Here is a 25,409-nt window from a genome sequence, read left to right as displayed (position 1 = left end):
TTCAACGAGAGCAAAAGAGTTTATTTGAAAAAATTACTATGTATTGAAAATATACATTAGAAATTATTACATACGTCCATAGCCTTCCCTCCCCCACCACAAAAGTAGAAATATCTGCTTGCTATGCTAATGCCAAAGGTAAATCCAAACCAAAAGAAAATCACCAGCAGTCCTCCACATCTCATGTGCTGAGGTGAGGGGGGATCAACTGTATGTGTCAGTCAGTAGGAATTGAGCAAATCCCAGTCTTCCACAGCCAGACACACACACTTCTTAGCTGACTGCGGCGAGCTCTGCTCCTGCTCTGACTCCTCGAAAGCTCTCTTTTTGCTCTTCTTTGATTCTTGGCTCAACAGTGGCTCATGGCAGTCCGGAGCCTTCTCCCTATAGAACTGGAGTTTTCCAGAAGAGTTCATGTGGGTCTCTGCTAGGGGACATTTCCTTGAAGCTTCTGTGAGAGCTCGATTCTGATCTGTAAGAATAAGAAGTGGGTGAGTTTTCTGTGCTCGTGGGCAGGACCTGCCAAAGTCTGAGACCACCCAGGACTAAGACAAGGCCCTGGGGTGGTCTGGGCTGACTGCCCAGCAGCAGGGGCGGCAGATATACTACCACGGCAGAGGGAGAGGAGGGCGCTCACTGGGTTCAGTGACTCTAAAATACCTCAAGAATCCATTTTCTCAATTTCCTATGAATAAAAAATCTAGAATGACACAGAAATAAATAAATAAAATAATGTATACAAAGGGACAGTGTCGGGCACATCCTCAAGGCTAATAAGCTGTTGGCTTCCTTTTTCCTTTTCCAACCTGGACCTGACTCTGACCTCTGCCCCTGTAGTATGTGGTCTGCCCTAGGGTTCTGATTTGGTTACTGTTTCCTTCAGCTTATCGCTTAATTCTTTTTTAAAGTGACAAAATGAACATTTTAACCAATCTCCAGAATCTCCAGAATGTTTCTACTTTCAGAGCTGATGGATCAGAGCCTTGTGCATGCTTAACAAGTATTCTACCACAAGCTGCAGCGCCCCCCCCCCCCAGAGCCTTTACTGCCTGGGTATGATGTGAATGTGCAGGCACATGTGGCAGTGCGTAAAAGTCAGAGGAGTCAGTGCTCTCCTTTCATCATGGGATCAAACTCAGGCTGCCAGGTTTGCATGGATGGCAAGCACCTTTTCCCAATGAGCCATCTCACCAGCCTACAGAACATTTTACCATACAAACTAAAAAGTCTGTAGCTATTCAATAGAGATTCCTTAACCCTGCCCTATAACTATTTCTCTTTCCCAGTGAACCTGGTTTTTCTGGGAAGCTCCCAAAGGAACAATCATAATACAGTACTTGTCCTTTCACCACTGCCTTATCTCATGTAGTCTTAATGCTCATGTGTCAAAACGTCCTTACCTTTTAAAAAAACAAAAGATTGGGGCTGGAGAGATGCCTCAGTGGTTAAGAGCACTGGCTCTGGGATCCGACTCCCTCACACAGACATACAAGCACCAATGCATATAAAATAAATACATAAATAATAAAAAGTTAAAGAAGAAAGATTTCTATCATTTAATCATATGTAAGTGTGTGACTGTGTGCACACGGGAGCTGGAGTTTCAGGTGGTTGGAAGGCACAGATATGGCTGCTGCTGAACTGAATTCAGGTCCTCTGGAAGAGCACATGCACTCTTAACCGCTGAGAGAGCCATCTCCATCCCACAATGTTTTTTTTTTTAAAGATTTATTATTCATTTATTATATATAAGTACACTGTAGCTGTCTTCAGATACACCAGAAGAGGGCATCGGATCTCCTTACAGATGGTTGTGAGCCACCATGTGGTTGCTGGGAATTGAACTCGAGCCATCTCTCTAGCCCCCCACAATGTTCTTGCTTTTTAAGACTTGGATCATACTCCCGTGTACATAAACACTGCATTCTGTTAACCCACCTGTCTGCTGCAGGGCATGCAGATTAAAGCCTTTTTTCTCTCATGTTTGAGACTGAACACATGGCCTTGCCCGTGGAAAAAACCCTTGATCCCTGAACAATATTCCTAGTCCTACTTCCATCTGTTGGTGACAATTTTCTGTGCTGTTTTCTTTAGTGCCACCACAAGATACAAATAATAAGCAGCAGCCTTCCCAATGGTGGTACCTGCACCATGAGCTACGCTGAGGGAATGATCTGTCTTAGTGAATACTAGTACAACTCATTTTCCTACAGAGAGAAGACGAGCTGATTGTTTTAAAAGTATAAAAACCCAAGAGCAAAAACTCCAAAACAGAATTTCTCACAGAAGTACTGAGCTGCCTTTCGAGGCTCCGGATCTTTCCGCTGCCGCACAGCTTCCACGCTCACTCGCTCCCACTGCAGGACAATCTAAAAGGAATTTGGAAAGACTTGAACACAAACAAAACCTTGCCTTTTTATTTTTTTTATTTTTTTATTTTTTGGTTCTTTTTTTCGGAGCTGGGGACTGAACCCAGGGCCTTACACTTCCTAGGCAAGCGCTCTACCACTGAGCTAAATCCCCAACCCCAACCTTGCCTTTTTAAATCTCAAATTTTTCTCATTCCTCCTTGGCCCCTTCCCTTTTTTCTCCTTTTTGTTGTTTTCATTTTTTTGTACCAGGGAGGCAAGCACTATTCCTCCTAGCTAGTCTTTGCTCCCTTTCCTGAAACATAAACCTAACTGTTATTCGTAAGAATCAAGTCAGACTGGATCCAAAAATATGTAAGTGCATACTACAGGCCAGCCTGCTGAGCTCACGCATCCCCAGGTCCATCCTGCTAAGTTAGGAATCAACTGCAGGAACTGAACATCTTTAAATACTAAAAGCTAAAACCATAGTCATAGTATGTTTCACACAACCCCAGACCCTTATGCCTGCCATCTCTATGTGCCTATATAGGATGCCCATATTTCTATAGCTACACGTTACAAATGTAATTTTACTTACTAGCTACTGCTGTTTTCTTTAGAAATATGACTGGATATAATAAACTATACATGATAGAGTGAAAAGTAATCATTTCAACATATTTTGAGTAACAAGGACTTTGCATTTAATATTTCTTACTAATGCAATACAACGATCATAATGACCATGAGTGATGAAACACTTGCAGGATACAGAGCAATTCAAGCACTAAGAATAGACCTCGCACAGTAGAACACACCTGTAGTTTCAGAACTATGAATCTAGGGCCAGCCTGGGATACGCAGTGAGACTCAAGATACAGACAGACAAAACCACAAACCGTTAAGAGCACATTTACTAGCCAGACAGGCCATAGCTAGGGATCTAACTTCTGAGTCTCACTTTCTTTTTTTTTTGGTTCTTTTTTTCGGAGCTGGGGATCGAACCCAGGGCCTTGCGCTTCCTAGGCAAGCGCTCTACCACTGAGCTAAATCCCCAACCCCTGAGTCTCACTTTCTTGACATGTTGAATAGAGCTTAGTAATGGTATGCATTCCACAGGGCTGGTACAAGGACTCCATAGAGGGTCTATCAGTGTCTGTTATGCAGAAAGCACTTGGAACATATTAGTTATGGATCCTTCAATGATATTTCCTGGTCCCGGAAATGGGTACTAATCTAAGGGAAGCCAAAATGGACTAAATCAATTTGGTGACTGGGTAGAAAATAAAGACACTGTCCTTCCAGCAACAGAAACAGAAGAAGGGCTAACTGTGAATCCAGAAAAAGAAAACAAGTTTGGACAAACTGACTTTGAGGTGCCAGGAAGATACTTGTAGGTAATATTTGGGGGGTTGGGGATTTAGCTCAGTGGTAGAGCACTTGCCTAGCAAGCGCAAGGCCCTGGGTTCGGTCCCCAGCTCCGAAAAAAAGGAAAAAGATAAGAAAAAAAAATATTTGGGAATACAAATGGCTTTTGATAGATTGATTTTCCTTTCAGGACACTGAGAAATAGAGGCATAAAAGGGAAGGAGGAATCACCTAAGGCAGAAAAATCCCAAGGCATGCATGTCTATATTTAAGGTCACGGAAGGGGAACACTAGGCTACTTGGCAGCTTCCAGAGACACTTAAAGTAGAGCAGTGGAGGCCAAAACCAGACTACAAGACAAGGCAGCAAGGGGTGTGAGAGCTAAGAGCAAAGAGAATGCAGATGCCCTGGTGGTGAGGGACTCACTAGAGTAAGGATAACAGACATTTACATAGAGAAAGACAGCACCACCAGAAGGTGACACAGGGGATGAGGTGGTGAGGAAGCCAGGGAAATGCAATATGACAAAGGAAGTTGAAGGCTTTCAGGAATAAGACTGAAAGAAGAAATAAACAAACAAGGGCTTACCACTAAAATAAACTTGCAAGTTATTTCCTTAAAAAAAATAAAGGAAGTAAAAGGTGGAGAAGTGGAGAACTTTGGAGACAGTCGTACAGCTAGCTACTAAGTTTATGAGGCTCGACTCTCAACTCTCAGTCTCTGGCCCCACAACCTATGTTCTTTCCACCACGTTACTTGCTACCAACCTGTAGGAGGTCTTGGCAAGAGCCATGTGTCCTCCAGATGCACCTAGGATGGAATCTGGGTCCACTCTGGCAATTACTGAACCATGCCTAACTGGAGCCAGCTCCAAATGGTTCTAACACACTTGACACAGGTCCCCCTTCTTATCTATTGGGAGGTGATGCTATCTGTGTTCAGGCTGGTAGACAGATTTTCCACCATGCCTTCTGGCTCAGAGCCAAGGAAGAACTCAGGATAAAGTTGTCCATGCTTCTGCCAAGAAACAACAGATAGGTGTCTGAAGGGGAAGGTGCCCAAACAGGTGAGCTGCTGTCTACCTGGTACCTTTTGACTTTCTATTTAAAGCTATACTTTATCACTAGGGAAAGGCATTACAAAGTCAAGAGAAACTCAAAGGTCAGATCTTTCACTGGCAAAAGGCAAGAGAGCGAAAGCTCAAAGAGACTCCTCATGAAGGCTCTGGGAAAAGAAAAGAACAGTCAGATTTGAAACCTTTACAGTGTGACACCTGTTAATTCTCTCTGGAATACAGCACACTGTGACGACAACAGATCAGGAACATCCCCAATCCCCCTTTTTGCTTAGTGAGTCATAATTTACTTATTTCCTGAATCATTTGTAGAATAAGATGGCTTTCTAGGCATGAGGCCCGGTCAGTCTCTCAACCAAAGCAGGCTAGTATTAAGATCTGAGGACCAACACTACTCCTTCCTTAAGTAGATGGGTCAGTAGAGACTATCACCACTGATGACTGAAGAGACAACAGTACAACTGAGGTAAAAAGTATCAACGGGATCATGTTTCTGTGACATCCAGGTACCTAGAATGAAAGAGAGCAGCTGTACTAACTCTAGTGAAAAGCCTGGCATACCTGGTCAGCCCAGCCCTCTGTTTTACAGTTACTGTGATCAAATTCCTTCAAAGGCACTTTGGAGTGAACAAGGCCTATGTGTGTCCGGAGCTTGTCCTTAACGGCTTTGATATCCTAGTGAGAAAGAAACACCAGAGACATGAATGAATTTTCCAATTCTGACTTGTTTTTAGTAGCAAAGACCACTATAAATTAGGTATGGTGGTGCACACCTATACTTCCAACACTCTGGAAACTGAAGCAGGAAGATCATGCGTTCCAAACCACCCTGGGCTAGCCAACCAGACCAAAATGCCAAATGCTAGGCATGGTGACATATACCTGTGACCCTAATATTCAATAAGCTAAGGATAGCCATGAGTCTGAGGCCAGCCTAGGCTACATGGGAAATTCAAGCCCAGGAAGGGCTACATAGTAACACTGTATCTCAAAAACAAAAGAGAGTAAGACCATCATAAATACTAGCTCTTTTTAAACATCAAGCTGTAAAAGAAGCAAAGTCCCATATCATAAAGCCTATAAGAGACCAAATGCCTTACCTTTAGTCCTGTTCCAGAGATATCCAAGCAGTTTAGTTTTCTAAAAGAAAATAGGTATCCAATTCCAGCATCTGTTATCTCAGGGTTACCTAGACATCAAAAACAAGGCAGCATTCTGTCATAACTGTTGGAAAAAAGCCCCACAGTAAGCTCAGAGGAAAGCACCCAGGCATCAGTGAGCGGAGTGCATGAGAGTTCCAGAGTGAATTCAGTATGAATTCTTATTTTTTCTACTTGCAACGTGAAGCAACCACACTAGATCCTTCACAGTCCAACTACCTAGGACTCAGATGAGCAAAAAAAAAAATACATGACTAAGGCAGTTATCCCCACAGTCAATTAGGAGCAGAACTACTCAAATGGGGCGTACTGTCCTGCTCCTCACCAATTCACTTCTCAAGTAATTACGGGCATGTGCTCAGTCTGAGAAGATTTTCAGGGTACTTACAAAGGGACCATCACTGCTCTTACTATCTTGATTTTCAGAAGCATTTCTTACATACTGCCTTTTCACCTCATGGAGTACTGCTCTAGCCGTTCCATCTAGGAACACTGAGCATAGTGCCAGCGATACAGCAGATGCTCAAGTAGGTAGGTAACTAACTCCCTGGGAGGTCCGCCAGGGGATTCAGCAACATTACTGTGCAGAGGCCAAAACCAAGGCTCAGAAGTCAAGTAACTTGCCCAAGGGTACAAAACCACCTGCTGCCCTAGCCTCTGCGGTTTCTACTCACTGAGAACCAACCCACCTTGCCACAGATGGTATTACAGGACTCCCAAACCGCTGGCTTCTTATCACTGGAGTCAAGTTAATCTTAAGTTACCATAAGAGTGATTAATTCTGTTTCTTACTAGGTAAATACTGAGAAAAAGAATGTAGCTGACAGACACCATGGATCAGAGAATCAAAGTAGAGCCAAATGCCCTTACGGATGCTCTTAACGTGGCAGAAGGACCCTGCTGGCTATATGCTGAGTGGCATGGGAAATCTGAAGGGCCTTTTCCCTCTCTGTAGGAAGTGGTGATAATCTTCAAAAGGCACTGGGCCAGGAGTCAAGAGCTGTTGGCCTCAGTTCTGTCACTGGACTGTTATGGCTCCTAGATCAGCTTGTCTTTTATCTCCTCACATAGGGGATCGATGACCCTAAAGCCATTCCCCAGACACTAACACCCAGTAACTTACAAGACAGGTCTAACAGCGTTAGATTCTCAAGGCCTCTTTTCAGCACCCGCACTGGCGCTGTCATTTTCCGAATGCCTGCATCTGATAAGCAATTATCCTTCAAGTGGAGCTGAGTTACACTAGAGAAACAAAGGCCATAAAAGTATCACTTAATGAATGTTTAAGAACATACTTGGAAACATTTCACTTATAACATAAAATATTAACATCTCTAAATATTATAAAAGTTCACCCAAATCCCACTAAAATATTGTTCTGTTTCCAACTGTCCTTTCCTATTGATATTCTTGAATTTCTGTAAATTTTTAAAAATAAATTTTAGGGCTGGAGAGATGGCTCAGTGGTTAAGAGCACTGACTGCTCTTCTAGAGGTCTTGAGTTCAACTCTCAGCAACCACATGGTGGCTCAAAACCATCTGTAATGGGATCTAATGCCCTCCTCTGGTGTGTGTCCAAAGACACAGTTACAGTGTACTCATATGCATAAAATAAGTAAATCTTTAAAAAAAAAATAATGATGGTTACTTAGAAGCTGGACATGGTGGAGCACACCTAGCACTAGGGAGGCAGAGCCTGGCAGATCTCTGCACTGGAGGCCAGCCTGGTCTACAGAATGAGTTCTAGGACAGCCAGGGCTCTGTTACACAAATACTTTCTCAAAAAAACCCAAAAACCAAAAATAAACAAACAAACCCCAAAACCAAACCAAACCAAAAAAAGTTATTTAGAAAAAAGAACGAATTATCATTCCTAAGAGCTTTCCAATCTATACTGCTATATCAAGTGAACAGAAGTTGAAAAGGTTTTTAGAAAAAAAATTAGTAAATAATACAGGAAAGTAATCCTTAAAATGATCCCACTAGACCATCCTTTAAAAATAAAACAGGGCCTGGAGATGGCTCAGCAGTTAAGAGCACTGGCTGCTCTTCTAGAGGACCCAGCATCCACATGGTAGCTCACAATGGTCTGTAACTCCTGATCCAGGGGATCTGACACCTTCACACAGATATACATGCAGTTAAACCACCACTGTACATAAGATAAAAATAAGTAAATAAGTAAATATACAAAACATTTACAAGTAACAGTGAGCTGGTACCTGGACAGGGCCTCATTGGTGAGATGTTCTAGAAGTTCATGCTCATCTCCAAGCCAGCAACAAGATAGATCCAGGCGGGTCAGCTCCCGGAAAGACTTGATCTCTTCAAGTTTTTCTGCAACCACCAAATACCTGTGCAGTGTGGAGAGCTATCAATAGCTTGCCTTTATCTTCTCAAACATTCGGGTTGTGACTTGGTGCCAGTCAACATGACATCGTCCCAAATACCAAGAAATAAGCACATACACTGATGACTATCACATGGGTTGGTCTAATTAGTAAATAGCTCAAAAAAACCTTTGTATATGACAATAGAATAAACATTTTTCAATAAACAGAAAAGTATGAGCAAAGGCAAACCACAAGGAAAAAAATCCAGCTGGTAATTAGCCAGACCTTCATGGTAGCGCTGGATTTCACCTGGGAAATTCCAAACTTACTCCCTTTTCTTTTTCTTTTTTCGAGGAAGGGTCTTCCTCTGTAGTCTAGGCTGGACTTGATTTAAAAGTCTCTTGCTTCAATTAGTAGCATGAGCCCAGGCTTTAATCTGCATATACTAAAAAGTGTTGGGGCTGGGGATTTAGCTCAGTGGTGGCGCTTACCTAGGGCGCCAAGGCCTTCAGGTTCGGTCCCCAGCTCGAAAAAAGAACCAAAAAAAAAAAAAAAAAAAAAAAAAAAAAAAAAAGTGTTTCAAAAACTATCTAGCACACGGCATTTTATCTTTCTACCGAGGCTATAGCTTGAGCACCCGTCCACACCACTGGATCTGTTCCCCTAACTACCTCAAAGTATGCTGCAGCATGACTCTCATTTAGATGCTTATTAAGACAAACTATGAACATAAGTGACTTAATTACACTGGAGCACCTTGCCAAGCTGTTACCAGGAAGCATCAGGGAGGCCTCTGGAGAGGAAGAGATCAAAATGCATTCCACAGTCTGGCTGGGCTCTGCTCTGCCTTCTAGTTGTTCATCTATTTCTAATGAGGTCAACAGAAAAAAAAATGAAAGGGATTAGGTGTGACAGAACAGGATACTAGGGAAGCCTGACTGTGGCCAGAGCACCCGCTTCTCATCTACTTTCCTCTTGGAGGCCTGTGATTTCTACAGCGGAAGAATATGCTAGGATTAGTGAGAGCACACAGCACCCTTACTCAGCAGGATCTTAACTGCCAAAAACAGGATGGATAATCAGAAGGAAGAATGGGGTGGAGCTTTTCCCTTCCTAGATCCAAATGAAATTATCAGTATTAAACTGACGACTGGCCTAGTAGGTAAACGGCTGAGGTGCAGGATCCTTTTTAAATTGAAAAGTTTAAGCTGCCTGGAGAGAGCTCAGCTGGGTACACAAGTAAGCATTACTTACCCAGACTACTGTAGCTGCACTGAAAATAAAGCTGCTCTCTACCTCTGATCACAGTTCTGAAGTGTTAGTGGGGACTCTGGGGGTTATTGGCAATTAGAGAAAGGAAAACAGGTCCTTTGATCAATTACCATAGGATTTTTAGTAATGCTGAAATTAAGGGTGAAGAACGTAATACTGTGTAATGTGATTAAGAAACACTGTGGAACGCAAGCTGAGGATAGGCACAGACAATACTAGATGCTAATCTAGGACAGAAGGCTCCAGATTCTCGTTTGCAGCTTGTCTTCCAAATGACCTCTGAAGGCTCAAAGAGTAAAGAAACAACAGAACGCAAACACACATATTTTAGTGCAAAACAGACCTGAGTTTGAATTCTTTTTTATTTTTTTGTGGGTGAAGAAGCAGAGACAGAGACAGACTGGGAGAGAATGAGAAGATAGTTCTCTCTTTCCGTGTTTATGTGAGCTGCAGGAGTCACTGGGAGGTGTCATTCTTTACCTCTGAGCCACACTGCTGGGCCCAGTCTGTATTCAAACAGCTTTAATTATTTGCTCCATCACTTGACCCTTTGAGCTTCAATTTTTCCAACTATAAAACTGCACCTTCCCATTCTTTCTTACCAAATTAAGAAAAAAAAAAACATTTATGAAGTATATGGTGCACCCTTTAAATAGTAGTGATTGGGGGTTGGGGATTTAGCTCAGTGGTAGAGCGCTTGCCTAGCAAACGCAAGGCCCTAGGTTCAGTCCCCAGCTCCGAAAAAAAGAAAAAAAAAAAAATAGTAGTGATTACTACTTTGTTAACATAGAGTGATATCTTAAGAAAAATGTACTTGCTCTCTGTGACCACCATTAGGTTTAAAATACGAGGGAGTTTTGTCTGCCTGGCCCCCGCCATAAAGACACGGCCTTCTTTCAGCAGGCAGCTTCTGGGCCTAATGAGGTGCTCCCACCTGCCCGATTCTCTTATTGTCAATTATTTTCTCAAAGTTCTTTCCTCTGGCCTGACCTCTTTTGTGTTGTTACAAACACCTCTGCTACTGTAGCTCTAGATTGCAAACATCTCTACAGCCCTTGCTCTCTAATGTTCGTCTGATTAGTCAAAAGAGAGGGTTTTGGTCACAACTGTAAACTCACTTGTACCTGCACAAAAGTGCAAAGTTTGGAATTTAACAAAATACAATCTGAGAGATTATACTGAAAATGTTCCCTATATTTTATTACAAATACATGATCAATATAAATACAAAATACAGGATAGGGTAATGGGGGAGGGATTAAGAAACTACAGAAGCTGGGCAGTGGTGGGACATGCCTTTATGCCTTTAATCCCAGGACTTGGGAGGCAGAGGCAGGAGGATCTACAGGGTGTGTTCCAGGAAAGCCAGGGCTACAGAGAGACCCTGTCTCAAAAACCAAGAAAACAAAATTACAGAAAGTACAAAGAAAATAAAACCAATTATAATTTTCCCTCACAGACATTAGGTTTTTTCTTTCAACAATATATAAAAATATTTTTTAAACAAAATTTAAAAAAGTCACTACCTTGAATGTAATCACAAGTAGAATGTGAAAATAATTTTTTTTTAAAAAAAATAATGATATCTGGCCCTCAAAATGGCCCAGTGAGTCAAGCATTTGCCATTCAGGTTTCATGACTTGGGAGTTCAATCCCTCACATCAACCAAAAGGTGGAAAGAAAGAACTAACTCCACACAGTTGTTCTCTCACCTCCATGCACATCACAGCACACAGCACATGCCATGTCATACTCGCATCTACTAAAGTGTACAATAATAAAGTGGGTTTTTAAAAGCCCACGTGCATCTGGGCATGGTGAAAAATGCCATTAATCCCAGAACTCGGAAGGGAGAGGCAGGCAGGTCTCTGATTTCAAGACCAGTCTAGTCTATTCAGTAAGTTAGGGCTACACAGAAAAGGCCTGTCTTGAAAAAATAAATAAGTAAAAAAGCCCATTTGTCTAAAGAAAGAATAATAAAAAACCCTTAGAAACGGGGTTTTGCTAATAGTCTGTTTGGCCTGGTCCTGGCTCCATCGCTTGCCTTAAACTCACGTGCTCTTCCTGCCTCAGCCTCCTGAGTGCTGGGATTACAGAGTTAGTCCATATTTGTAGGTTCATTATTTTCTTTCTTTCTTTTTTTTATTCATTTATTATATATAAGTACACTGTAGCTGTCTTCAGATACACCAGAAGAGGGCATCGGATCTCCTTACAGATGGCTGTGAGCCACCATGTGGTTGCTGGGAATTGAACTCATGATCTCTGGAAGAGCAGTTGGGTGCTCTTAACCACTGAGCCATCTCTCCAGCCCCCTAGGTTCATTATTTTCATTTGTCACATTCTGACCATCATTTAAATTATCTGACTATACCATAATCTGCCCAACAAATTCTCTAGCTTTCAGCTTCTCACTGCTACAAAAAAAGTGTTACCAGATTGAATACATTTTAAAAAATATTTATTATTTGGGTTTTTTGTTTGTTTTGAGATAGGGTCTCACTATGTGGTACTGACTATCCTGGAATTCTAGATTAGACCTCACAGAGATCTGCCTGTCTTTGCCTCCTGAATCTTGGGATTAAAGGTGTGGGCTACCATGTCCAGCTTAAAAGTTATTTTTAAGCGAAGTCCTCACTATGCCATCTAAGCTGGCAATGAACTGGGCCTTCGGCTTCAGGGCTGCAGCTGTGCGCCATTATGATTAGGCTCACAAGAGAGGCTCTTTCCTCTGTCCAGTTTCACCTCCTGTTTTTGCCTGAAGCCAGGAGTAAGAAGAGAAACAAGAAGGTTGAATCCTTTCACTGTGTAACTTCATTTGCAACAATCACCTACTTGGAGTCCAAATTTCTCCTGTAAGATAGATGTTGCTCTCTAGGGTGATCACCACGCTTGCTGAAATAGTCTTAATATGCAGAATTATGGGCTAAGCATGGTGGTCCATGCCTGTACACTCAGACAGAGCAGTGGAGGGAGGATTAGCCATGAGTTTGAGGCCAGCTGGATTTACACTGAGTTTTGGGCAAGCGCAGCTTCATAGAAAGACCTGTCTCAAAAAACCTAAGCAAACAAAGTGAACTAGATGTTGAACAAATCATGTAGTTGTTTTTAGGTCTCTCCTTTTCTTTCTTTTTTTTTTTTTTTCTTTTTTTCGGAGCTGGGGACCGAACCCAGGGCCTTGCGGTTGCTAGGCAAGCGCTCTACCACTGAGCCAAATCCTCAACCCCTAAAGTAAGTTCTCCTTTTCTTTCTTTTTTTTTTTTTTTTTTTTTTTTTTTTTGTTTTAGGTCTCTCAGTACACACTGCAAACTACTTTCCAGAAATGTTACACGCACCTATTATTTTGGTACTGGAGCTGTTATATTATTTATATGCTCATCAAATGTGAATTAAAAGTGTTATTATCACAATCTAACCAATCAGAATACAGAATATTACGGACAAACAGCATTTTCTTTCTTTTTTTTTTTTTTTTTTCTGGAGCTGGGGACCAAACCCAGCCTTGCACTTGCTAGGCAAACGCTCTACCACTGAGCTAAATCCCCAACCCCCAGCATTTTCAAAAGCATGGGAACTATTAAGACTGTAAAGATAACTGGAGAACATGGGAAAGTAGAATACCAGTTATAGAGCATGTACTCTCTTAATGAAGGAAAGTATGTCTTTGAACATTATTGCTGTGATAGGATTGTAAAGTTTTTCATTTTAGTTTTATATATTCTCAATATGGAGTTTTTATACATAATTCTGCTTTTCACCCTGCTAATTTTCTAGAATAAACAAAATTACTTGGAATAAAGCACAGGAGTGAGGCAGCACAAGGTTGCCCATGCCTATAACAGCACCCAGGAGGCTGAGGCACCAGTTTGGCAGTATAAGGCCAACCTGAGCTAATTAATACAAGATCCTACCAAGGAAGGAAAGAATAAGGGAGGTGGAGGGATAAAATGTGAAATAAATTGGCTTTGTCATTCAGCAAGATAAGTGTTTTCCTTTCATTGGCAGCATTCCCATGTAGGCCACAGCACAGACAGTTCAGGAAATGCCTGCTTTGTGTTAAGTCCAAGGTTCTGTTCTTTGTGTCCTCTGGCCTAATCCTTTTAAAGCAACATATGCAGCCTGACCTGGGGTAAACTCATTAACTCCATGAACCAATTAAGTAAAGACTAGTTACACTTTTCTTCGTGTTGTATGAATTTTATATTTTCTGTTATTGCTTTCTCTTTTATTGTACACTTCTTGTTTGGCTTCTTTTTTGGGGGGGGAGGGTAAATCTGTGTACCCCTGGATATACTAGAACTCACTCTGTAGACCAGGATGGCCTCACACTCAGAGATCCACCTATCTCTGTCTCCTGAGTGCTAGGACTAAAGATGTGCTGTTTGGCTTCATTTTATAGGTCATATTTATTACTCATCTGAACTGTAAACTGGTAGCCTGGGGAATGTGGTTCATATAGACACTATACTAGTATGTATTAGGTCCTGGGTTGGATCTTCAGTATCACACACATAAAAAATGAATTAATAGCAAGCTGCCTTTTAATCATAAAAAAATTCAGATGGTTCACTATAAAACTGTCTACAACACTGACCACAATGCTTTTCAAATTATGTGAAGAAAGAAAGTTACACAGGTTTATAAAACATGTAGTCCTCTACATTTCCAGCTCGACAAACTGGAAAGAGATGTTAAATGTTCAAAGTATCTCTGGAATGAGAAAAAAGTGGCTGGGCTCAGGGAAGGAAGCAGGAGACAGAGAGACGTTATAGTCTTCTGTACTCATGTTTGAACTGTTTGCCAGGGCCATTTTTACTCTTTTAAAAAAAAGTAGATGTTCTCAAAGTTTTCTTAAATGATAATGAAATAAATATTTTAAATAAATGCAAAAAAGTACATGAACAAAGGCAAATCAGTTACAAGGGAAAAGTCTGCTCTGTAAGGAGATAGGCCTGGATGTTGGGAACTTATTTGAGCATTTCCAAACTTCAGGATGTTTGAAATTTTAATCATGTGTTTTAAAAATGTTACCTTTAATCTAACAATCAATATCTAGTGTTCTCAAAACTGAAAAAGGACCGAGAACTCTGAGTACTAATCTTATTCCCAAGGCTATACCAAGAGATACTTGGCAGGTCATAAATTTCCTGTATTCTCTTATGAGAAAAGTTGACTCCAAGGGAGCAAGATGGGATACGCCTATACCTAAAAGTTGAAGAAGAGAACAGAACAGGTTTTTTTGTTCTTTTTTTTTCAAGACAGTGTTTCTCTGTGTAATAGCCCTGACTGTCCTGGAAATCGTTCTGAAGAGCAGGCTAGCCTTGAACTCTGAGATCCACCTGCCTCTGCCTCCCGAGTGCTGAGGTTAAAGGTGTGGACCACCATCACCTGGCGAGCCTAGTGGTTCTCTACCAGCCTGGGGCAATATAGCAAGACCATATCTTAAGGAAAAAGGAGCGAGAAGTTGGTTGCCAAGTATTTTTATCTATTAGAAAAGCTGTGGTAGGGGTTGGGGATTTAGCTCAGTGGTAGAGCGCTTGCCTAGGAAGCGCAAGGCCCTGGGTTCAGTACCCAGCTCGAAAAAAAGAACCAAAAAAAAAAAAAAAAAAAAAAGAAAAGCTGTGGTAGCCAGCCGAACAGAACATTTTAAAACAAGGCTAAATGTTGTCTAAGAGATGAGAGAAAGACAGGTGATCCCCTGCTGCCTCCCCAACCTCTCTGTACTTTAAAGGTTTAAGTGTGAAATCGAAAGTACTGTTTGATGGTAGAGCTTATGAGCGCACTAAGCCCCAGCCGGGGCTTGACAGGATAAACATCCACTAAAGTACTCACTAGCTAATGAGAATACCCACCTGTTTCGCAAGCACAGTGAGCAAAGCACCAGACTTCCATAGGCCTCAGTGAATTTCTGTAAAGCCCTCAGCCCTGCACCTGGCTCTGTGAATTTCTGTCTGGCTTCAGCAGCAGAAAATAACTTCTCAGCAATCTGCTCAGGAAAGCCAATAAGGGAATCAATGTGATCAACATTGTCGGAGATGAAGCCCAGCACCAGGCTGAAGAGGGATTTAGCAGAGTAGCGCAGATTCCCCTCTCGGGTGTACGTGAAAATGAAGTGATCAGTCTTCTCTTTCTGTGCAGTGTCGTCTTCCCTGTTCATGCATAGCTCCACAGAAAAGCCTTTGGGAAAGAGTCTGAAAGGCCGTGGCTTCTGCAGGCTGTTCTTAACACCATCCAAGGCCAGACTGACCATGTGGAGCTGCCCATTTTCTCGAACATAGATGGGCCCCGGATCCAGGTGGGCTTCTGAGTTGAGGTAGTAAGCCATTGCCTTGGTTGCAACTGTGAAAGCAATGAGCACGGAAGCAAATCCAATTAGAATGTCATCTGCAGTATGAACTTCACCTGGCTGTGCCCACAGCTTTATGATCCTCCCACCATGATGAAAGCAAGACTCCACAGTTGCTGAGGGCTTTGTCACTATGAGGCTGTTCCACTGTTTCTACCTGAAGTGCCTCTTTTCCATTTTTCTCATGATTTAGTAATCTACTCATCTTTCAGAACTTTGAGCTCAAATTTCATTTCTAAAATTCACCCAGAAGTTACAAAAAATGCCAGCACAATACTTTTTTTTTTTTTTTTCCTTTTTTTCGGAGCTGGGGACCGAACCCAGGGCCTTGCGCTTGCTAGGCAAGTGCTCTACCACTGAGCTAAATCCCCAACCCCAACAATACTTTTAGAATTAGATTTACAGCTGCACAATTTATGTTAGCAATGAGGAACATCCTAAATGCTCAACACTGAGTATTAATAAACAAAGCATACAGTATTTCATCAGATGTTATAAGCCCACAAAATTCTGGAATTAAAAATGTTTACACACAGTAAAAAGGAACTCCCCTCGCTGGTTTGGCACCTTCCACTCTTCTCTTTGTTGCCCTTGGCTCACTGTCTTATTGATTTGCTTCTGGGCCTGTCTTTGCTGCTTTGTACACAGAGAGAAGGGCTGCATTTAATTCATTCAGACTGGTACGGTGCAGTCCCTCGGGAGAATGTCTTGGAACTAGTTTACTAGTTCCATAAGCCGTAGGTAAACCACAAGCAACAAGCTGTCTTGAATTTACAAATAAAGGCCTCCACAACAAAGGCTAAATAAAGTCATTACACTCCTCCAGTGTTAGATCTGTTCAGACTCTGTCAGAGCACTCTGAGGTAAGTTAAAAACCCACAAGCAGTTTTGTTTTTCTTTAATCCCATTGGTGACATTATGCATCAAGAATTAACTGTAATAAATACTATTTTCTTGAGGAACTGAGATTTCAAATTACACGAGAAACTGCTACGTTAAATAAAAGCATCTGATTATCATTTTTACAGTAAGAAAGGGGAAAATGTGAATTTTAATACCATGTAGGACTATCCGTATTTCTAAAGGACTCAAATTATCGCTCAAAGACTCTGGTCGACTTTTAGAGTGTACTAGGTCAGCTTCTACATCAATACCTACAATGTGGCCTGAAGCCACTAACAAGTGTCAGCAAACAATTAAGTCAGTGACAAAAATGCTGAGTCTCTGAAGATCAAACAATGATCCTGTTTGTGAGAATCACTACTATTCATTTTTCTCCCAAGAATAATTATGTGCATAAAGCATATCAGAAAGGAGGGCCAGCTTAGCCCTGGAGCCTCGCCCTTCCCAGCTCATCTACTATGTCCTATTCTGTGGCCCTGCCAATACTACATGGGTAAACTGCCACTCACTCAACCTGCTGGAATTAGCTTAGTTTACTGCTTTTGGTTGTTCTGCCTGACCTAGCCATTTCCTGTTCATCATTAACATTCAGCTCAACCATCACTCAGCATTCTCCTGGGAAACTTCTCCAACCTAGGACCAGTCCATGCCTGTCTGGTTTTCCCAGAGCACCCAGTGTTTCCTTTTACACAACACTTAGCACTGTGTACTATGTTCACTTGTTACTGTGCCCAAAGCTGTGAGTTTTTTCTTTCTCAGGCTGGACATGATGCTTAGTACTGAGTAAGCACTCAACAGATATAAGCTGAACTGAATGAGACCTCAAAGGGGTAGATTTAGTGCTGAGTTGAAGGGCCTGCTGATATTGTTGCTAGGAGCCAGCGCCTCTTCCAGGCAACAGCTGCAGGCTCCTCCCCCACTTGTCAGACCCTTCTGCAGGTGGTAGAAGCACAGCAGATGATGGGGCTATATTGCTACTGGTACTACGTGGGGGGTGGGGTGGGGGGAGGGAGGACAAAACAACTAAAGTAAAAACCAGTTTAAAAAAAAAGTCTTGTCATAGTGCCAGCTCTTATACTTCATACTCTTGCCAGCATTCAAGGGCTGCTGCAGAAAAGATGTCCCTCCCCACTCCCCCCACCCCCACGCTATAAGAGTTTCTTTCAGCAGGGGCAAGCATTTGGTCCCTTCGACCTCACAGACCTTAATCCTAACTAGGAGAAAAAGAAAATATCCTTTGATCTTTAAGACTAGACTTTCAGAGCCTACTCTACCTAGATATCAGAAAGTAGATACTCTGTATGGCGTAAAAACAAATTATTTGATACATAGACAAGAAGTGACCAAATGGGTGAATGAAGGAAAGAAAACATTTTATCATTATCACCATTTTAAAGTGGCCGGAAATTTAGTGTGTAGTCCAGGCTGGCTTCAAACTCACAGTGATCCCTCAACCACAGCTCTCCAAGTACTGGGATTACAGTCATAAGCCTAATGATCTGTGACAGAGGAAAGGCAAATCCTATGGAAGATAATATATCTGAATAGACCAGCACACCATAATGCTGACAAGCAGAAGGAAGGAAAGACAAAAACCCAAGCTTTACATATATGTATGCACTGCTCTTAACCCTCTCTAACCTCCCACAAACTTTGGAGTGAAACAGAATGAATGGATGACTTCTATGAAAACTAGAAGTATGATTCCATCCAGCAGAGGGCACAAGTAGTGTGGGCCGAGAGTTTGGATGCTAATCCTTTACTCTGCCCCTCCTGGCAACTTTACCCTCCAAGGATCATTTTCAAAAAAGAGGGCCCAGTTATGACTGTATCACATCTTCAGACTCTCGTCAAACAGTTCTCTTTTTAAACGTTGAAAACAAACTCAATATTTACTGACGAGTAAATCTACGTCTTGTCCAGGCCGCAGTCCAAGGCTTTGTTTTCTTCAGTTATTTGAAGAACTACTCTTAGTTTAGGGAATCATGCATGGTGATCTTTTTTTTTTTTTTTAAAAAAACACCCTGCATTCTCCTAATCAAGTACTTCCTGCAGTTTGTGAGGTACTATAAAATGATCTAAGGATTAAATGAATGTCTGAACTTTCAACTTGAAGAACCAACCATAAAGGGTAAAGCTTCTAAACTGGATATTGTTTGCCCCTCATTATTGTTCATGTTGGCCTACTACAAACCAGCCCCTTAAAAGACAGAGCCTTCCTTGCCTGGGGATAGGAGTGCTCATTTAAACTGGAAAATTAATGTAATGGCTATCTGCAAAAATAACGATGTTCAGTGTAGATCTCATAGCAGTTATATGTCAGATCAACAGAGTGACAGGCAGTCTGGTGGTGGTCTAGCCCACTACAGAGAAGCAGCTCTGTGACCCACATGAGCATTACCAAGTATGGTACGACAGTACATTAGCATTACATTGGTGAAGCTAAAGTTAGCACAAAGCATGCATATCATTTCTTCAAATAAATGAAACATAAAAATTCAGTTCTCTACAACTTCTTTAAATAAGAGACAAGATAAAATGATTTATAACTAAACAGGAATTTTTAAAACCTTGAAGCCAGTTTCCAAGCAGAAAGCATAAAAATTATCCCAGTCAGGAGAAAGAAGAGAAGAGAGAAGGCAACAGGATAATAGTACTAAAACTGTGAGCTGAGCCTACGGTTCAGGAAAAATAAAAATAAAACCAAAACCAACAATCAAAAAGAACACCTAACCTTAGTAGGCAAGCTAGTCTTCTAAGAGTAGTAAGTAGGCCGAAGTAATGATCAACGGTAATTCTTCCAGATGGGACTGAAAGCTACCATTTACTATATACCTACAAGCTGGTAAGCACTGTTAGGTACAATATAAAATGATGTCATGCAATCACTGATCCTATGAGGTCAGTTCTGCCACTTACTGGATTGGATGAAGAGCCTCAGAGAAATGAAAGACCTTACTTAAGGCTCACAACTCCTAAAGGCCAAATTCAATCACAGGGCTGTGTAACTCCAAAGCCCAAGATCTTCCCACTTGCATTGCTGCTGTATCTCAAGACTAAAATTACAGCACCAGCCTTAAAAATGTTTTAAAACTCTCAAAATTAATCTCGTCGGCCATTTGATCTCTCTGGTACTCACACTGGCTCAAGCTGAGGGTTAAGAGGGCCGGGAATATATTGAAAAACCAAACAGTGTTCATCTGAGGAAAAGAGTGGGTGGAAACAGAACCAGGGCTCACTTTAAGGGATGAGGCATTCCTCCTTCACTCTGCCAGGGCAGAAATCTGCCATATCCACACCAGAAAAACATCTGTCAACCCATGACCTTCATCTCAAGACTGCAGATACCTTCGCCTTACTTGAACATGTGTGGTTTTTAAAGACTTTTTCTTTACAACAACAACAACAACAACAACAAATCCAAAGAGAAAGTAGTTCTGAAGTATCTCTAACCAACTAACATCCACCTTCATTGTTCTGTGTCACCGCCATTATTCAATTTCCCACTACTTCTTTTTCCCTGTAACTTACACTTCCCTATCGCCTTCTCCCCCAAACTGCAGAAACTCACGTCATATCCAGGCCCATACTTTGTTCAAGAGCAAGCTAATCTCTCCCACATTTTTTTTTTTTTTTTTTTTGGTTCTTTTTCGGAGCTGGGGACTGAACCAGGGCCTTGCGCTTCCTAGGCAAGCGCTCTACCACTGAAACTAAATTCAACCCCATCTCTCCCACATCTTGATAGTTTTACCCACCCTTTCGCTTTTCATACCAAAAAAAAAAAAAAAAAAAAAAAATCCCCATTCCTCAAATTCTAACCTTTCTTATTCATTCCCAGATCTTCTACCCATCTACCTCACAGCCCAGACTCTTCCCGTGCCCCTCAAAATTCGGCCCCGGTCCTCCAGACTCAACCCCACCTCCACCTGCCTCCTAGAGACCCGTTTCCAGCCCCATCCTTCTCTCCCTCACGATTCTTCCCTTCCTCTCGCCATCGAGGTTCCTCTTAGCACCCTAGTCTCTCCATCTCTTTCCCGGTTTTGCGACCTCAACCTTCAGAATCCCCTTTCTTCACGCTTCACTATCTCCAACTTCACAATCCGCGGTCTCAACTAGTTTCCTCCCTGCCCCCCAAACCCCACCCCTCCCCCTATTCCAACCCTAGCTCCTTTCCTCCGTGCACTCCTCAACCCCTTTTTTCCCCCTTCCCCGGCACTCCCACCCAAATCTCTCCCCAAGTCCACCCAAGCTAAATACGCTCCCTCTCCCGCCCAGAACCCTAATTCTCACACACCCTCAGTCTAACCCGGGACGCCGCCGACCCCACCCTTAAACCCACCTCAGGCACCCCTATATCTTCATCCTCCCACCTCTCCCACCGCGAGCTCTACCTCGTCCCTAGGGCCTTTCCCCTCCCCCAGCCCCCTCACACTCCGCCCCCGCACCCACGCGCTGCCCGAGGCTCGGCGAGCGGCCCGACCCGCGGCCGCCACCTACCTGTGCCCCTGCCCGGGGCAGCGAGCGGCTGCACCTCACAGGCGGCTCCTTCCTCCACTGAGCGGCTGACCAGGAAGCGGCTCAGCACCTAGGCCACAAAGCCCGTGAGGGTGGGACACACACAGAGGGTGGCAAGAGGGAGGGGCTGGGGGGCGACCTGGCGCCGCGGGACCGCGGTACCAGCGGGGAGGGGGAGGCCTCGGCTGGGTAGGCGCGCGTGCGCGGGGCCGGCATTAGGGGCGTGGTCTGATCTGTAGTGGGCGGGGCATATGGCGGGGCGGGACTGGGAGTGGGGTGGGACAGCCGATCTGAGAAAGCCCGGCAGTCGCAGGAAGGGTGAAAGGGGCGGGGCCGGACCGTGCGTGTGCGTGCCCGCGCGAGGGCGTGTCCCCCAAGACCTCTAGGGGCCCCGGAGGCAGCGCGGAGCAGGGTAAGGGTAGTCCTGAGGAAAGACGCGCAGGCGAGGTGGCGCATCTAGGCGGGTCCAGTGCCAAGAGAGGGCGGGGCGGAGCTTCGCAGGGCGCGCGCCTGGGAACTCCGCTGGGGCGCGGGCGGGGCGGGGTGGGGCGGGGGCGGGGCGGGGCTTGGCTTGCCGGGCGGGGATCGCGAGCGGACTGGGTCCTTTCGCAGAGCTACCCGAGGCCCAAGCGAGCGGGTCTGTGCAGCACGGTGGGTGGGCACCGAAGAGGTGGGAACGGGCTAGCGAGGCGGGCGGAGGGATGCGGGCGGGAAGGAACCGGTTGTGAGCTGACGCGCGGTGGGTGACCGCGGGAAGGAGCAGTGATGTCGCTGGTAAAGGACAGTCTGACTAGGGCCTGGCCTCTCTCTAGGCCCCCTCCCCAAGAACTTTTAGTGCCCTGAAATGATGTTGACCCACAAAGGCAAGAACAATTACAAATTACAGTTAATATGCCAAACGTAAGACATCATCAGCATCGACCACTCTCCAACAGTTATGAATAATATTTAAAGTCGATGTGGGCACATTTTAAGTTATTCGAAATCCTTTGGGTCTGGGACTTGCGAAGGTGAGAGGACTGTGTCCGGGCTGCCACCCTGGGAGACAGATTAATGACTGGTTTTAAACTTAGAACCAGAGTTACCAGTGGATGGTATAGGAAAGGATTTGAGGCAGGCAGGTGTAAGCGCACCCGGACCCAAGGTCAACGAGAAAATCCGTATTCTGGATGTGAATCACATTGTTAGCATCCAGCTGCTAGTTGTGTGTCTGTTATCAGCTTGCCATATCAGCATTATACATGTTAGTACACGGGGACCCCTTATTGATGTTCAAAGACTTTGATGGAATGTACTACCTCTTTAACTTCTTAAGTGGCGTTTTGTTTTGTAAGGCTGTTGAATATCCAACCTGAGGCCCATGCCTGCCCACTGGCACTTTTCCATTGGTTGCCTAACTTTTAGTAAATCTAAAAATAACAATTTTAAATTTTGCCTTTGGGACAGTGTTGTCTTACAGTGATTTTGTCATGGACTAAACAAGTTAAATTTTAATACACCTAGATCAAGGGTCATAAAGGGCCAAATAATATTTTAGATTTTGTAGTCTGTGTCGGCTACTCAATTCTGCCACACAAAGGCAGCCATAGACAATATGTAAATTGATAAACATAAACTTGTACCAATGAAACTGTTCTATCTTGTTCTCTCTCTCCCTTTCTTCCCCCCCTCCCTCTCCTTCATTGAACCCAGGATCATGAACATGCTAAGCACATGCTGTACAACTGTACTATACCCCTATCCCTCCAGCATTTCTTTTGAGGGCCAGTTTTATTATTCAGCATATAAGCTGACTTCTCAGCTTTGTCATGTCTACAGAGTTGATAAGCATACTTCTTTTTTGGGGGGGGGTAGAGAAAGTGTTTATTCAGCTTACATTTCCACATTGCTGTTCATCACCAAAGGAAATCAGGACTGGAACTCACACAGGGTGGGAACCTGGAGGCAGGAGCTGATATAGAAGCCATGGAGGGATGGTGCTTACTGGATTGCTTCCCCTGGCTTGCTCAACTTGGATAAGCATACTTCTTATACCAGTATTTAACAAAGCTGTTATTTCAAATACCTTTACTTAATTCCATTCCCCACTACCTTTGGCAATATGATCTTACTCTATAGTTGAGGATGGCCTGGAGTTTACTGTAGCCCAGGCTCCCTGCCCACTTGTGGTAATCTTGCTTTTAGCCTCCCATGTGCTTTGACTACAGATCTGCGCCACTATGCCAAGCCACAGAAGTTTTGAATGGGATTATAGCTCAACAGTAGACCACGTGCCTAGCATTCTGAAAGCCCTGGGTTTAATTCCTAGCACTATAAAAATAAATTGAAAATTTAAGAAGTGTTAAACAGTACATCTTATTCTGCTAATAATTATTCTCCAACTGTGGCTGTTCAGAGAGTTATAAGTAATTGTTGAAGCATTGTCTGTCATTCAGCCCCTATTTTCCTGGCCCAAAGTGTATCTTGAAAATATTTGTTAAAATTTTCAGAAACAAACATATTCCTAATTGATAGGAACTCAAAGGAGGAAAAAGAAAGTTACTTTGGTGTAATTTGGTAGTTAATGTTATTATTACCTCCAATTTTAACTTGAATCTACATTTTCAAATTTGTAATAAACTAAGAATTCTGTTTGTAATTAGCATCTAGGTCCATCAGCATATATATATATATATATATATATATATATTCTCCATTTTCCTCATCTTTAAGAATTAACAATATTCATTCTATACCAGTTCTCTGGTATTAGTAGTATGAAGGTTGTAGTTAGATTAGTCAAGAAAAATGCACACAGAAATGTTAGAACATGTCTCTCACAGTATGCTACAGCTTTCAGTACTCTTGATACTGTTTTGAACTATAATGGAAAGTGAACTTTTTTGCTAATATAGAGATCAAAAAGAAATGAAATGAAAGTTATCAGCACCTAACACAAGGCCTACAAAGTGCCTCAGCACGGAAAGTGTTTGGTACATAAATCTGTGCCATTTGAGTTTGATACCCAGAACCCACTTTATGGTGGAAGGAGAGAACTGACTGACTTTTAAAGTTGTCCTCAAAGTTTCACAGCCACCATGAAGCTCACACCTATATAAACATCATATTACACACTCAGCATTAGTAGTAAATATAATTATTAAAAAGTATTTAAATTATAAAACTGTTCAAGAATTACCAATTTTGGAATAAAAAAATGGATCTAGAGCTGGGCTTGGTGGTACACAGACACACACCTGTGATTCTAGCACTGGGGAGACTTAGGCAGAAGAATCATAGGTTTGAGGCCAGCATTATAAATATAGTGAAAACTTGTCCTAAAAACAAACAAACAAACAAAAAACCAGGCCCTATAAACACTTAACCAGGTATGGATCAAATAACCCCTTTATGTCTGTGTGTGTGTGTGTGTGTGTGTGTGTGTGTGTGTGTGTGTGTATGTGTGTGTGTGTGTGTGTGTGTGTACACTTGTACAAGTTTAAAGCCAGTTTAGGCACGTAAAAAGACCCTATCTGGGTAGAAAGAAAGAAGGAAAAACAAAGTGTACTATATCCTATTATTGGCTTTCAGTCTGTGTCTTTATAAAATTATAGTGTATCTCAAAAATATTATTTGGTTGATTTTTAAATCCAGTCTAATATCTAGTGCTTAGTTTATTAATGAAAAGTAGAAAGATAATGTATTTATGCTTAAGTCTGTGTCCTTCCCTCTTTTAGTATAGTCACGTGTTTTTCTGCTATTGCTGGTGTGGGTAAGGATCTCACAGGTGATGGCATGTAGGGGGAAAGAGAGTTCACAAGGCCAGAGGTAGAAGCAGGAGAACAGGGAAATGAACCTACTCCTATAAAGGCAGCCTACTCTCCAAGACCCCTGTTAGTAATCAGTTTAAGAGGGCCATTGTGACCTGTTCACCTCCCAGTAGGTTTCATCTCTTAAAGGTCCCACCACTTTCCACTACATATAGTGTCCAAACTTCCACCATTTGAACCAAAGAAGCCTTATTTATTTATTTATTTATTTATTCATTTATTTATTTAATGTGAGTACACCGTAGCTGTCTTCAGACACACCAGAAGAGGGCATCAG

General features: G+C 42.7%; 2 protein-coding genes across 6 annotated transcripts in view; one reads left to right on the top strand and one right to left on the bottom strand.

Moving 5' to 3' along the window:
• On the bottom strand, nucleotides 1-21,609 carry Lrrc42 (leucine rich repeat containing 42). 2 transcript variants are annotated; one of them, XM_032900897.1, is made up of 8 exons: nucleotides 21,306-21,609; nucleotides 15,412-15,898; nucleotides 8,177-8,308; nucleotides 7,078-7,196; nucleotides 5,895-5,983; nucleotides 5,356-5,469; nucleotides 2,285-2,369; nucleotides 1-472 (listed from the first exon to the last, which is right to left on the bottom strand). In XM_032900897.1, the coding sequence occupies exons 2-8, from the start codon at nucleotides 15,882-15,884 to the stop codon at nucleotides 222-224; spliced, it is 1,263 nt and encodes a 420-aa protein (XP_032756788.1). In that variant the 5' UTR covers nucleotides 15,885-15,898; nucleotides 21,306-21,609; the 3' UTR covers nucleotides 1-221. The 2 variants fall into 2 exon arrangements, with proteins under 2 accessions (XP_032756788.1, XP_032756797.1); XM_032900906.1 differs by lacking the exon at nucleotides 21,306-21,609 and adding an exon at nucleotides 21,148-21,218.
• The window catches only part of Hspb11 (heat shock protein family B (small) member 11), a 26,378-nt gene continuing 22,298 nt past the window's right edge, over nucleotides 21,330-25,409 (top strand). For 2 of the 4 annotated variants that reach the window (XM_032900917.1, XM_032900944.1), the window contains exon 1: nucleotides 21,904-21,993. The gene's annotated coding sequence lies outside the window, so the exon portion shown is untranslated. Of the gene's footprint in view, nucleotides 21,416-21,894; nucleotides 21,994-25,409 lie in introns of those variants that run through there. The other 2 variants (XM_032900935.1, XM_032900926.1) reach the window with 2 other exon arrangements.

Source organism: Rattus rattus, chromosome 1 (genome assembly GCF_011064425.1).
Source record: "Rattus rattus isolate New Zealand chromosome 1, Rrattus_CSIRO_v1, whole genome shotgun sequence".
Lineage (NCBI taxonomy): Eukaryota > Metazoa > Chordata > Mammalia > Rodentia > Muridae > Rattus > Rattus rattus.
The sequence above is the reverse complement of the archived record's forward strand: the minus strand, read 5'-3'. Positions and strand labels throughout refer to the sequence as shown.